This window comes from Coregonus lavaretus (assembly GCF_964263955.1).
Source record: "Coregonus lavaretus genome assembly, chromosome: 23".
Classification (NCBI taxonomy): domain Eukaryota; kingdom Metazoa; phylum Chordata; class Actinopteri; order Salmoniformes; family Salmonidae; genus Coregonus; species Coregonus lavaretus.
Window position 1 is genome coordinate 47681460 of NC_140010.1, and position 15720 is coordinate 47697179.

General features: G+C 50.1%; 1 protein-coding gene across 2 annotated transcripts in view; it reads left to right on the forward strand.

Moving 5' to 3' along the window:
- Positions 1-15720, forward strand: part of klhl18 (kelch-like family member 18) — an 81837-nt gene that overhangs the window by 56382 nt on the left and 9735 nt on the right. Inside the window, exons 8-9 of one of the 2 annotated variants that reach the window (XM_084139710.1) lie at positions 1083-1187; positions 2881-2992. In XM_084139710.1, coding sequence (XP_083995836.1) covers positions 1083-1187; positions 2881-2992 — 217 coding nt within the window. The remainder of the gene's footprint in view (positions 1-1082; positions 1188-2880; positions 2993-15720) is intronic. The other variant, XM_084139711.1, reaches the window with a different exon arrangement.

The following is a 15720-nucleotide window of genomic DNA, read 5'->3' on the forward strand; positions in this document are numbered from 1 at the left end:
AGGACCGCCACAGGAATGGAAGACCCAGAGTTACCTCTGCTGCAGAGGATAAGTTAATTAGAGTTACCAGGCTCAGAAATTGCAGTCCAAATAAATGCTTCACAGAGTTCAAGTAACAGACACATCTCAACATTAACTGTTCAGAGGAGACTGTGTGAATCAGGCCTTCATGGTTGAATTGCTGCAAAGAAACCACTACTAAAGGAGACCAATAAGAAGAAGAGACTTGCTTGGGCCAGGAAACACGAGCAATGGACATTAGACCGGTGGAAATGTGTCCTTTGGTCTGATGAGTCCAAATTTGAGATTTTTGGTTCCAACCGCTGTGTCTTTGTGAGACGCATAGTAGGTGAACGGATGATCTCTGCATGTGTGGTTCCCACTGTGAAGCATGAGGAGGAGGTGTGATGGCGTGGGGGTGCTTTGCTGGTGACACTGTCTGTGATTTATTTAGAATTCAAGGCACACTTAACCAGCATGGCTACCACAGCATTCTGCAGCGATACGCCATCCCATCTGGTTTGGGCTTAGTGGGACTATCATTTGTTTTTCAACAGGACATTGACCCAACACACCTCCAGGCTGTGTAAGGGCTATTTGACCAAGAAGGAGAGTGATGGAGTGCTGCATCAGATGACCTGGGCTCCACAATCACCTGACTTCAACCCAATTGAGACGGTTTGGGATAAGTTTGACCGCAGAGTGAAGGAAAAGCAGCCAACAAGTGCTCAGCATATGTGGGTACTCCTTCAAGACTGTTGGAAAAGCATTCCAGGTGATGCTGGTTGAGAGAATGCCAAGTGTGCAAAGTTGTCATCAAGGCAAAGGGTGGCTTCTTTGAAGAATGTTACTACATGATTCCATATGTGTTATATCATAGTTTTGATATCTTCACTATTATTCTACGATGTAGAAAATAGTAAAAACAAAGAAAAACCCTTGAATGAGTAGGTGTGTCCAAACTTTAGACTGGTACTGTATATTCTATGATTTTTATACACCATTGCCGAAAACCCTAGTTAAATGGACAGGATCCAGTTGTATTTATCCTCTTTCCCCTTTCCCCATCTCTCCGAATGCAGTGCAATGGGAACAGTGGTGGTGGACGGCCATATATATGTGTGCGGGGGCTATGATGGCAAATCCTCTCTCAACTCAGTAGAGTGCTACTCTCCAGAAGCCAACAGGTTCTGTACATTTCCTATGTGATTACTTTACTTTGACTCCCTGAATTCCAAGTCAACCTAGACCAGAGGGTATACTACGTACCTGGTTTGAGGAGTTAGTGAGGTAACTTTGGTCAACTTGGGATAACCGGTACCATGAAAGTGGCTCACCTTTTAGCCAGGGACATTTCTATGGCAACAAATGCTTCAGAACTAACCTACTCCGGGGCTCCATTTATCCTGAATGATTTCTGAGCCGCGAGTTGATGACCAATTAAATCAGATTCCCTCCCTCTCGCAAACATTGCGTCATTATCCCCTTCATTTGAGGAAGACGCTCGTTTAAATATTTTATTAATGAAATATTTTCTGTGTTAATAAATTGTAATTCAAATACCTATCACATCACATATTAAGTAATGACAGTATGCATTTGAAAGTTCACACGCAGTAATACTTTTGTATGACGTTCTAAAATGATGTGATCTATAGGAGTGGGGAAAAAGGTGCTGTGTGCATTGATAAGTACATTTTAATAGGCCTCCATTTGAGTGTCACTGACCCTTACTCCCTTTGTACTTCTGGAGATCTGTGAGGATTGGATAGGTGTCTGCAATACTGCAACAATTCCCTGTTGAAGGACAAGATGGAGCTACTACCACATTTGACCCAAGGCTTTGACCCTTGATTGACAATGGTGATGTAATCTTACACTGAGTGTACAAAACATTAGGAATACTTAATATTAGGAACACCTAATATTGAGTTGCACCCCCTTTTGCCCTCAGAACAGCCTCAATTCTTTGGGGCATGGACTCTAGAAGGTGTTGAAAGCGCTCCACAGGGAGGCTGGACCATGTTGACTCCAATGTTTCCCACAGTTGTGTCAACTTGGCTGGATGTCCTTTCAGTGGTGGACCATTATTGATACACATGGGAAACTGTTGAGCGTGAAAAACCCAGCAGCGTTGCAGGTCTTGACACAAACCGGTGCGCCTGGCACCTACTACCATACCCCGTTCAAAGGCACTTCAATAATTTGTCTTGCCCATTCACTCTGAATGGCACACATACACAATCCATGTCTAAATTGTATCAAGGCTTAAAAATCTTTCTTTAACCTGTCTCCTCCCCTTCATCTACACTGATTGAAGTGGATTTAACAGGTGCCATCCATAAGGGATCATAGCTTTCACCTGGATTCACCTGGTCAGTCTGTCATGGAAAGAGCAGGTGGTCTTAATGTTTTCTACACTCCGTGTAAATGCATGCTCCAACCTCCACATTCATATTTTGCGGAAGTCGGCCCAATACTGCTGTTTACTTAATGCATTGCCGAGTCTACCTTTAATTCTGAGCTTGGTTGTGGTGGAATGTAAACGTTTATATTTTTTTATATTTTTATTGCTAATGTCGTATTTTGTAACATGAATTTTGTGTGTTTCTGCTGTGTTTTACTTGCTTACACTTATCCAATCCTATCCTATCCAAAACCATTACTTTAGATCATATAACATCAATCAAGTATGTAAAACTATTTTCCGTATGTATCCAGGAAATAGAATTGCTTAATTTCAATTGTTGTCTTTAATAATTACACAGTTGTTGCAAATCAAAATGTTGTTACAGTATGACTTTTTATATTAAGTGAAAAAGTATAGCCCATCTGTATCAACATTAAAGTGCAGCTGCTTTTCCTTATACACTTGTGCAGGTGGACAGTAATGACAGAGATGAGTGCAAGTCGCAGTGCAGCTGGGGTCACTGTTTTTGATGGAAGGATTTTTGTATCTGGTGGTCATGACGGTTTACAGATCTTCAATACGGTAAGGATGCCATTTGACATACACATTGCTGACAGGACTAAGGGAGAGTTCATCAGGAGAGATATTATGAATTTCACAGTACAGTGGTCCTAAAAATGAGAGGATTAGGTCTATTAGGCACTATTTGCAGGTGGAAAATGTGACACGTATGGCCTCTTTAAATCAAAAAAAGTATTATATGTTTTTCTTCAGATCTACACAACCTACTCCACATTTGAAAATGAAAAAAATAAAAATAAATTGATTACAATGTAAGGTCATCGCACCCCTTGCTGTGGTACATCTTAAGTTCAGGAACAAACATTTTCCTAAAATATGAGTGGTCTAGTCTCAGCCCTGACTTTAAATCAGGTTGAAAATCAAACACAAGACTTACATATTGCAGTCCATCAATGATTCCCAACCAATTTGACTGAGCTTGAGCAATTTTGCTGAGAATAATGGGGAGATGTTGCTCCAAGAGTTGTGCAATATTGGTGGAAACTAATAAAAAACTATTCACCGCTGCATTTGCTGCCAAAGGTGCTTCCACTAAGTATTAACTATGGGGTGTAAAGATGCTACGCAATCAATATAAAAATAAAAAATTATACCTTTTTTCTTGACATTTTAAAGTGTGCAGTAGGTTGTCGATCAGTGGGGAAAAATCCCAATTTATGCATTTCTAGATTTTTAAATGAAGGGAGCAAAATATGAAAACTGTGCGAAAGGTTTGGAGACTTTCACTAGGCACTATATATACGCCTCTCCCCATCAGAGACTGGGATTCAATCCCCACTCCCCTCTCCAAACCCTTCAATACCCACTCCCCTCTCCAAACCCTTCAATACCCACTCCCCTCTCCAAACCCTTCAATACCCACTCCCCTCTCCAAACCCTTCAATACCCACTCCCCTCTCCAAACCCTTCAATACCCACTCCCCTCTCCAAACCCTTCAATATCCACTCCCCTCTCCAAACCCTTCAATACCCACTCCCCTCTCCAAACCCTTCAATACCCACTCCCCTCTCCAAACCCTTCAATACCCACTCCCCTCTCCAAACCCTTCAATACCCACTCCCCTCTCCAAACCCTTCAATACCCACTCCCCTCTCCAAACCCTTCAATGCACACTCCCCTCTCCAAACCCTTCAATACCCACTCCCCTCTCCAAACCCTTCAATACCCACTCCGAGCTCCAAACCCTTCAATCAACGCTCCAAACCCTTCAATCACCACTCCAAACCCTTCAATGCCGCTCCTAACCCGTCAATCCCTGCTCCCTGCTCCTAACCCTTAATCCCCACTCCCCGCTCCAAACGCTTCACTCCCCGCTCCAAAGCCTTCATTCCTCACTCTCCGCTCCAAACCCTTCAATCCCCGCTCCAAACCCTTCAATCCCCGCTCCAAACCCTTCAATCCCCGCTCCAAACCCTTCAATCCCCGCTCCAAACCCTTCAATCCCCGCTCAAAACCCTTCAATCCCCGTTCCAAACCTGTCAATCCCTGCTCCCTGCTCAAAACCCTTAATCCCCGCTCCAAACCCTTCACTTCCTGCTCCAAACCCTTCATTCCCCACTCTCCGATCCAAACCCTTCAATCCCCGCTCCAAACCCTTCACTCCCCGCTCCAAACCCTTCAATCCCCACTCCCCGCTCCAAACCCTTAATTCCCCGCTCCATACTTTTCAATCCAAACTCTCCGCTCCAAACTCTTCAATCCAGCTGCAAAATCTTAAATCCCACTCTCCACTCCAAACCTTTCAATCCCCGCTCCAAACCCTTCAATTCCCGCTCCAAACACTTAAATCACCGCTCCATACCCTTTAATCCCCACTCTCCACTCTAAACCCTTCAATCCACACTCCCTGCCACAAACCCTTCAATCCCCTCTCCAAAACCTTTAATCCCCTATCCCCACTCCAAACCTGTCAATTCCCGTTCCAAACCCTTCAATCCCCACTCTCTGCTCCAAACCTTTGAATCTCTACCCCCAAACATTTAAATATCCACTCTCCGCCCCAAACCCTTCAATCCCCGCTACAAACCCTTCACTCCCCGCTCCAAACCCTTCTATCCCAACTCTCCACTCCAAACCCTTCAATCCCCACTCTCCTCTCCAAACCCTTCACTCCCCATTCCAAACCCTTCACTCCCCATTCCAAACCCTTCAATCCCCGCTCCAAACCCTTCAATCTCTGCTCCAAACTCTTCAATCTCCGCTCCAAACTCTTCAATCCCCACGCTCCGCTCCAAACCCTTCAATCCCCACGCTCCGCTCCAAACCCTTCAATCCCCACGCTCCGCTCCAAACCCTTCAATCCCCACGCTCCGCTCCAAACCCTTCAATCCCCAATCCCCACTACAAACCCTTCAATACCCACTCCCCTCTGCACACACTTCAATCTCTGCTCCAAACTCTTCAATCCCCACGCTACGCTCCAAACCCTTCAATCCCCATGCTACGTTCCAAACCCTTCAATCCCCATGCTCCGTTCCAAACCCTTCAATCCCCACGCTCCGCTCCAAACCCTTCAATCCCCACTCTCCTCTCCAAACCCGTCAATCCCCAATCCCGGCTACAAACCCTTCAATACCCACTCCCATCTGAACACACTTCATTCCCTGCTCCAAACTCTTCAATACCCACTCCCCTCTGCAAACCCTCCAATCCCCGCTCCAAATCCTTCAATCCCCTTCCCCTTCACCTCTCCAAACCCTTCAATCCCAACTCTCCACTCCAAACCCTTCAATCCCCACTCTCCTCTCAAAACCCTTCAATCCCCACTCCCAACTACAAACCCTTCACTCCCCATTCCAAACCCTTCAATCTCCGCTCCAAACTCTTCAATCCCCACGCTACGCTCCAAACCCTTCAATCCCCATGCTACGCTCCAAACCCTTCAATCCCCTTTCCAAACCCTTCAATCTCCACTCCAAACTCTTCAATCCCCACGATACTCTCCAAACTCTTCAATCCCCATGCTACGCTCCAAACCCTTCAATCCCCATGCTCCGCTCCAAACCCTTCAATCCCCACTCTCCTCTCCAAACCCTTCAATCCCCACTCTCCTCTCAAAACCCTTCAATCCCCACTCCCCGCTACAAACCCTTCACTCCCCATTCCAAACCCTTCAATCTCCGCTCCAAACTCTTCAATCCCCACGCTACGCTCCAACCCTTCAATCCCCATGCTACGCTCCAAACCCTTCAATCCCCATGCTCCGCTCCAAACCCTTCAACCCCCACGCTCCGCTCCAAACCCTTCAATCCCCACTCTCCTCTCCAAACACTTCAATCCCCAATCCCCGCTACAAACCCTTCAATACCCACTCCCCTCTGCACACACTTCATTCCCCGCTCCAAACTCTTCAATACCCACACCCCTCTGCACACACTTCAATCCCCGCTCCAAATCCTTCAATCCCCTTCCCCTTAACCTCTCCAAACCCTTCAATCCCAACTCTCCACTCCAAACCCTTCAATCTCCACTCTCCTCTCAAAACCCTTCAATCCCCACTCCCCGCTACAAACCCTTCACTCCCCATTCCAAACCCTTCAATCTCCGCTCCAAACTCTTCAATCCCCACGCTACGCTCCAAACCCTTAAATCCCCATGCTACACTCCAAACCCTTCAATCCCCATGCTTCGCTCCAAACCCTTCAATCCCCACGCTCCGCTCCAAACCCTTCAATCCCCACTCTCCTCTCCAAACCCTTCAATCCCCGCTACAAACCCTTCAATCCCCGCTCCAAACCCTTCATTCCCCGCTCCAAACCATTCAATCCCCGCGCCAAACCCTTCAATCCCCGCTCCCGCTCCACACCCTTCAAATCCCACTCCCCACTCCAAACCTTTCAATCACCTCTCAAACCCTTCAATTTTTGCTCCAAACCCTTCAATTCCCACTCTCCGCTCCAAACCTTTCAATCTCCACTCTCTGCTCCAAACCCTTCAATCACCGCTCCAAACCCTTCAATCCCCACTCTCCTCTGCAAACCCTTCAATCCCCGCTCCAAACTCTTCAGTACCCGCTCCAACCCCTTTAATACCTGCTCCATACCCTTCAATCCCCACTCTCCACTCCAAACCTTTCAATCCCCTCTCCCCGTTCAAAACCCTCCCCGCTCCCCTTTCCAAACCCTTCAATCCATCTGTCCTCTCCAAACCATACAATCCCCTCTCCAAACCCTTCAATCTTCTCTCCCCGCTCCCCGCTCCCCTCTCCAAACCTTTCAATCTCCACTCTCCGCCCCAAACCCTTCAATCCCCGCTCTAAACCCTTCACTCCCCACTCCAAACCCTTCAAGCCCCACTCTCCTCTCAAACCCGTCGATCCCAACTCCCCGCTACAAACCCTTCACTCGCCATTCCAAAACCTTCAATCCCTGCTCTAAACCCTTCATTCCCCACTCCAAACCCTTCAATCCCCACTTCCCACTACAAACCCTTCAATCCCCGCTCCAACCCTTTCAATCCCCGCTCCAAACCGTCAAACCTCTCTTCAATCCCCGCTCCCCACTCCGAACCCTTCAATTTCCTCTCTCCGCGCCAAACCCTTCAATCCCCACTCCAAACGCTTCAATCCCTGCTCCAAACCCTTCAATCCCCACTCTCCGCTCCAAACCCTTAGCGAACAGGATGCTAAGACTCGCTCCAAACCCTTCAATCCCCATTCCCTGCTCCAAATCCTTCAAACCTCGCTCCATACCCTTCAATCCCCATTCTCTGATCTAAACCCATCAATCCCCACTCCCTGACACAAACCCTTCAATCTCCACTCACCGCTCCAAACCCTTAGCGAACAGGACGCTAAGACTTGCTCCAAACCATTCAATCCCCTCTTCAATCCACAGTCCATAACCTTCCATCTCACTCTCCGCTCCAAACTCTTCAATCCCCGCTCCAAACCCTGCAATCCCCACTCTCCTCTCCAAAACCATCAAACCCCACTCCCGCTACAAACCCTTCACTCACCATTCCAAACCCTTCAATCCCGCTCCAAACCCTTCAATCCCCGCTCTACACCCTTCAACCTCGGTCCAAACCCTTCAATCCCCACTCTCCGATCCAAACCCTTTGATCCCAAACCTTTCAATCACCTCTCAAACCCCCATTCCAAACCCTTCAATCCCCATTCTCTGATCTAAACCCTTCAATCCCCACTCTTCGCTCCAAACCTTTCAATCCCCACTCTCCGCTCCAAATTTTTCAATCCCCACTCCCCGCTCCAAACCCTTCAAACCCAGCTCCAACCCTTTCAATCCCCGCTCCAAACCCGTCAATTCCCTCTTCAATCCCCGCTCCCCGCTCCAAACCCTTCAATTTCCTCTCTCCGCTCCAAACCCTTCAATCCCCACTCCAAACGCTTCAATCCCCGCTCCAAACCCTTCAATCCCCAATCCCCGCTCCAAACACTTCAATCCCCTCTCTCCGCTCTCCGCTCCAAACCCTTAGCGAACAGGATGCTAAGACTCGCTCCAAACCCAATCCTACTCCCCGCTCCAAATCCTTCAATCCCCACTCCCCGCTCCAAACTCTTCAATTCCCACTCCAAACCCTTCATTCCCCGCTCCATACCCTTCAATCCCTACTCCATATCCTTCAATCCCCACTCTCCGCTCCAAACCTTTCAATCCCCGCTTCAAACCCTTCAATCCCCGCTCCAAACCCTTCAATTCCCACTCCCTGCTCCAAACCCTTCAATCCCCACTCCCCGCTCCACACCCTTCAGTACCCACTCCAAACCCTTCCCTCCCCTCTCCATACCCTTCAGTCCCCACTCTCCACTCCAAACCCATCAATCCCCACTCTCCGCTCCAAACCCTTCAATCTTCATTCCCCGCTAAAAACCCTTCACTCCCTATTCCAAACCATTCAATCCCCGCTCTAAACCCTTCAAACCCCGATCCACACCCTTCACTCCCTGCTCTCCTCTCCACTCTCATCTCCTCTCCCCTCTCCAAAGCCTTTAATCCACGCTCTCCATTCCAAACCCTTCAATTCCCGCTCCAAACCCTTCAATCCCAACTCTCCTCTCCAAACCTTTCAATCCCCGCTCCAAACCCTTTCATCCCTGCGCCAAACTCTTCACTCGCCGCTCCAAATCCTTCAATCCCCACTCCCACCTGCAAACCTTTCAATCTCCGCTCCAAACCCTTCAATCCCGTCTCTCCTCTCCAAACCCTTCCATCCCCACTCCCGCTACAAACCCTTCACTCACCATTCCAAACCCTTCAATCCCCGCTCTACACCCTTCAATCCTCGGTCCAAACCCTTCAGTCCCCACTCCCTGCTACAAACCCTTCATTCCCCATTCCCCACTACAAACCCTTCACTCCCAGCTCCAAACCCTTCACTCCCTGCTCCAAAACCCTTCAATACCCACTCCCCGCTACAAATCCTTCAATCCCTGCTCCAAACCATCAATCCCCACTCCCCACTCCCAGCTACAAACCCTTCACTCGCCATTCCCAACCCTTCAATCCCCGCTCCAAACCCTTCAAACCCCGATCCACACCCTTCACTCCCTGCTCTCCTCTCCACTCTCCTCTCCTCTCCCCTCTCCAAAGCCTTTAATCCACGCTCTCCATTCCAAACCCTTCAATTCCCGCTCCAAACCCTTCAATCCCAACTCTCCTCTCCAAACCTTTCAAACCCCGCTCCAAACCCTTTCATCCCTGCTCCAAACTCTTCACTCGCCGCTCCAAATCCTTCAATCCCCACTCCCACCTGCAAACCTTTCAATCTCCGCTCCAAACCCTTCAATCCCGTCTCTCCTCTCCAAACCCTTCAATCCCCACCCCCTTTACAAACCCTTCACTCACCATTCCAAACCCTTCAATCCCGCTCCAAACCCTTCAATCCCCGCTCTACACCCTTCAATCCTCGGTCCAAACCCTTCAATCCCCACTCTCCGATCCAAACCCTTCGATCCCCACTCCCTGCTACAAACACTTCATTCCCCATTCGCCACTACAAACCCTTCACTCCCAGCTCCAAAACCCTTCAATACCCACTCCCCGCTACAAATCCTTCAATCCCCGCTCCAAACCCATCACTCCCCACTCCCAGCTACAAACCCTTCACTCGCCATTCCCAACCCTTCAATCCCCGCTCCATATCCTTCAATCCCCGCTCTAAACCCTTCATTCCCCACTCCAAACCCTTCAATCCCCACTCTCCGCTCCAAATCCTTCAATCCCCACTACCCGCTACAAACACTTCATTCCTCATTCTCCGCTTCACTCCCCATTCCAAACACTTCAATCCCCTCTCTCCGCTCTCCGCTCCAAACCCTTAGCGAACAGGATGCTAAGACTCGCTCCAAACCCAATCCTACTCCCCGCTCCAAATCCTTCAATCCCCACTCCCCGCTCCAAACTCTTCAATTCCCACTCCAAACCCTTCATTCCCCGCTCCATACCCTTCAATCCCTACTCCATATCCTTCAATCCCCACTCTCCGCTCCAAACCTTTCAATCCCCGCTTCAAACCCTTCAATCCCCGCTCCAAACCCTTCAATTCCCACTCCCTGCTCCAAACCCTTCAATCCCCACTCCCCGCTCCACACCCTTCAGTACCCACTCCAAACCCTTCCCTCCCCTCTCCATACCCTTCAGTCCCCACTCTCCGCTCCAAACCCTTCAATCTCCACTCTCCGCTCCAAACTCTTCAATCCCCACTCCCCACCCCAAACCTTTCAATCCCGCTCCAAACCTTTCAATCCCTACTCCAAACCATTCATCCCCGCTACAAACCTTTCAATTCCCGCTCCGCTCCAAACGTTTCCCTCCCCTCTCCATACCCTTCAATCCCCACTCTCCGCTCCAAACCCTTCAATCCCCACTCTCCGCTCCAAACCCTTCAATCCCCACTTCCCACTACAAACCCTTCACTCTTCATTCCCCGCTAAAAACCCTTCACTCCCTATTCCAAACCATTCAATCCCCGCTCTAAACCCTTCAAACCCCGATCCACACCCTTCACTCCCTGCTCTCCTCTCCACTCTCATCTCCTCTCCCCTCTCCAAAGCCTTTAATCCACGCTCTCCATTCCAAACCCTTCAATTCCCGCTCCAAACCCTTCAATCCCAACTCTCCTCTCCAAACCTTTCAATCCCCGCTCCAAACCCTTTCATCCCTGCGCCAAACTCTTCACTCGCCGCTCCAAATCCTTCAATCCCCACTCCCACCTGCAAACCTTTCAATCTCCGCTCCAAACCCTTCAATCCCGTCTCTCCTCTCCAAACCCTTCTATCCCCACTCCCGCTACAAACCCTTCACTCACCATTCCAAACCCTTCAATCCCCGCTCTACACCCTTCAATCCTCGGTCCAAACCCTTCAGTCCCCACTCCCTGCTACAAACCCTTCATTCCCCATTCCCCACTACAAACCCTTCACTCCCAGCTCCAAACCCTTCACTCCCTGCTCCAAAACCCTTCAATACCCACTCCCCGCTACAAATCCTTCAATCCCTGCTCCAAACCATCAATCCCCACTCCCCACTCCCAGCTACAAACCCTTCACTCGCCATTCCCAACCCTTCAATCCCCGCTCCAAACCCTTCAAACCCCGATCCACACCCTTCACTCCCTGCTCTCCTCTCCAATCTCCTCTCCTCTCCCCTCTCCAAAGCCTTTAATCCACGCTCTCCATTCCAAACCCTTCAATTCCCGCTCCAAACCCTTCAATCCCAACTCTCCTCTCCAAACCTTTCAAACCCCGCTCCAAACCCTTTCATCCTTGCTCCAAACTCTTCACTCGCCGCTCCAAATCCTTCAATCCCCACTCCCACCTGCAAACCTTTCAATCTCCGCTCCAAACCCTTCAATCCCGTCTCTCCTCTCCAAACCCTACAAACCCTTCACTCACCATTCCAAACCCTTCAATCCCGCTCCAAACCCTTCAATCCCCGCTTTACACCCTTCAATCCTCGGTCCAAACCCTTCAATCCCCACTCTCCGATCCAAACCCTTCGATCCCCACTCCCTGCTACAAACCCTTCATTCGCCACTACAAACACTTCACTCCCAGCTCCCAAACCCTTCAATACCCGCTCCCCGCTACAAATCCTTCAATCCCCGCTCCAAACCCATCACTCCCCACTCCCAGCTACAAACCCTTCACTCGCCATTCCCAACCCTTCAATCCCCGCTCCATATCCTTCAATCCCCGCTCTAAACCCTTCAATCCCCACTCCAAACCCTTCAATCCCCACTCTCCGCTCCAAATCCTTCAATCCCCACTACCCGCTACAAACACTTCATTCCTCATTCTCCGCTTCACTCGCCGTTCCAAACCCTTCAATCCCCACTCCAAACCCTTCAATCCCGCTCCAAAACCTTAAATCCCCACTCTCCTCTCCAAACCCTTCAATCCCCATTCCAAACCCTTCAATCCCTGCTCCAAACCCTTCAATCCCTAATCCAAACTCTTCAATTCCCACTCCAAACCCTTCAATCCCTGCTCCAAACCCTTCAATCCCCACTCCAAACCCTTCAATCCCCGCTCCAAAACCTTCAATCCCCACTCTCCTCTCCAAACCCTTCAATCCCCATTCCAAACCCTTCAATCCCTGCTACAAACCCTTCACTCTTCATTCCAAACACTTCAATCCCCGCTCCAAACCCTTCAATCCCCACTCCCGCTCCAAACCATTAAATCCCTGCTTCAAACCATTCAATCCCTGCTCCAAATCCTTCAATCCCTACTGCATACCCTTCAATCCCCACTCCTTCCCCTTCAATCCCCACTTCCCGCTCCAAACCCTTCAATCCCGCTCCCCTTTTCATACCCTTCAATCCCCATTCTCTGATCTAAACCCATCAATCCCCACTCCCCGCTCCAAACCCTTCAATCCCCGCTCCAACCCTTTCAATCCCCGCTCCAAACGTCAATCCCCTCTTCAATACCCGCTCCCCACTCCGAACCCTTCAATTTCCTCTCTCCGCGCCAAACCCTTCAATCCCCACTCCAAATGCTTCAATCCCTGCTCCAAACCCTTCAATCCCCACTCTCCGCTCCAAACCCTTAGCGAACAGGATGCTAAGACTCGCTCCAAACCCTTCAAACCCCACTCCCTGCTACAAACCCTTCAATCCCCGCTCCAAACCCTTCATTCCCCGCTCCAAACCATTCAATCCCCGCGCCAAACCCTTCAATCCCCGCTCCCGCTCCACACCCTTCAAATCCCACTCCCCACTCCAAACCTTTCAATCTCCTCTCAAACCCTTCAATTTTTGCTCCAAACCCTTCAATTCCCACTCTCCGCTCCAAACCTTTCAATCTCCACTCTCTGCTCCAAACCCTTCAATCCCCGCTCCAAACCCTTCAATCACCGCTCCAAACCCTTCAATCCCCACTCTCCTCTGCAAACCCTTCAATCCCCGCTCCAAACTCTTCAGTACCCGCTCCAACCCCTTTAATACCTGCTCCATACCCTTCAATCCCCACTCTCCACTCCAAACCTTTCAATCCCCTCTCCCCGTTCAAAACCCTCCCCGCTCCCCTCTCCAAACCCTTCAATCCATCTGTCCTCTCCAAACCATACAATCCCCTCTCCAAACCCTTCAATCTTCTCTCCCCGCTCCCCGCTCCCCTCTCCAAACCTTTCAATCTCCACTCTCCGCCCCAAACCCTTCAATCCCCGCTCTAAACCCTTCACTCCCCACTCCAAACCCTTCAAGCCCCACTCTCCTCTCAAACCCGTCGATCCCAACTCCCCGCTACAAACCCTTCACTCGCCATTCCAAAACCTTCAATCCCTGCTCTAAACCATTTAATCCCTGCTCTAAACCCTTCATTCCCCACTCCAAAACCTTCAATCCCCACTTCCCACTACAAACCCTTCAATCCCCGCTCCAACCCTTTCAATCCCCGCTCCAAACTGTCAACCCTCTCTTCAATCCCCGCTCCCCACTCCGAACCCTTCAATTTCCTCTCTCCGCGCCAAACCCTTCAATCCCCACTCCAAACGCTTCAATCCCCGCTCCAAACCCTTCAATCCCCACTCTCCGCTCCAAACCCTTAGCGAACAGGATGCTAAGACTCGCTCCAAACCCTTCAATCCCCACTCCCTGCTCCAAATCCTTCAAACCTCGCTCCATACCCTTCAATCCCCATTCTCTGATCTAAACCCATCAATCCCCACTCCCTGACACAAACCCTTCAATCTCCACTCACCGCTCCAAACCCTTAGCGAACAGGACGCTAAGACTTGCTCCAAACCATTCAATCCCCTCTTCAATCCACAGTCCATAACCTTCCATCTCACTCTCCGCTCCAAACTCTTCAATCCCCGCTCCAAACCCTGCAATCCCCACTCTCCTCTCCAAAACCATCAAACCCCACTCCCGCTACAAACCCTTCACTCACCATTCCAAACCCTTCAATCCCGCTCCAAACCCTTCAATCCCCGCTCTACACCCTTCAACCTCGGTCCAAACCCTTCAATCCCCACTCTCCGATCCAAACCCTTTGATCCCAAACCTTTCAATCACCTCTCAAACCCCCATTCCAAACCCTTCAATCCCCATTCTCTGATCTAAACCCTTCAATCCCCACTCTTCGCTCCAAACCTTTCAATCCCCACTCTCCGCTCCAAATTTTTCAATCCCCACTCCCCGCTCCAAACCCTTCAAACCCAGCTCCAACCCTTTCAATCCCCTGCTCCAAACCCGTCAATTCCCTCTTCAATCCCCGCTCCCCGCACCAAACCCTTCAATTTCCTCTCTCCGCTCCAAACCCTTCAATCCCCACTCCAAACGCTTCAATCCCCGCTCCAAACCCTTCAATCCCCAATCCCCGCTCCAAACACTTCAATCCCCTCTCTCCGCTCTCCGCTCCAAACCCTTAGCGAACAGGATGCTAAGACTCGCTCCAAACCCAATCCTACTCCCCGCTCCAAATCCTTCAATCCCCACTCCCCGCTCCAAACTCTTCAATTCCCACTCCAAACCCTTCATTCCCCGCTCCATACCCTTCAATCCCTACTCCATATCCTTCAATCCCCACTCTCCGCTCCAAACCTTTCAATCCCCGCTTCAAACCCTTCAATCCCCGCTCCAAACCCTTCAATTCCCACTCCCTGCTCCAAACCCTTCAATCCCCACTCCCCGCTCCACACCCTTCAGTACCCACTCCAAACCCTTCCCTCCCCTCTCCATACCCTTCAGTCCCCACTCTCCACTCCAAACCCATCAATCCCCACTCTCCGCTCCAAACCCTTCAATCCCCACTTCCCACTACAAACCCTTCACTCTTCATTCCCCGCTAAAAACCCTTCACTCCCTATTCCAAACCATTCAATCCCCGCTCTAAACCCTTCAAACCCCGATCCACACCCTTCACTCCCTGCTCTCCTCTCCACTCTCATCTCCTCTCCCCTCTCCAAAGCCTTTAATCCACGCTCTCCATTCCAAACCCTTCAATTTCTGCTCCAAACCCTTCAATCCCAACTCTCCTCTCCAAACCTTTCAATCCCCGCTCCAAACCCTTTCATCCCTGCGCCAAACTCTTCACTCGCCGCTCCAAATCCTTCAATCCCCACTCCCACCTGCAAACCTTTCAATCTCCGCTCCAAACCCTTCAATCCCGTCTCTCCTCTCCAAACCCTTCCATCCCCACTCCCGCTACAAACCCTTCACTCACCATTCCAAACCCTTCAATCCCCGCTCTACACCCTTCAATCCTCGGTCCAAACCCTTCAGTCCCCACTCCCTGCTACAAACCCTTCATTCCCCATTC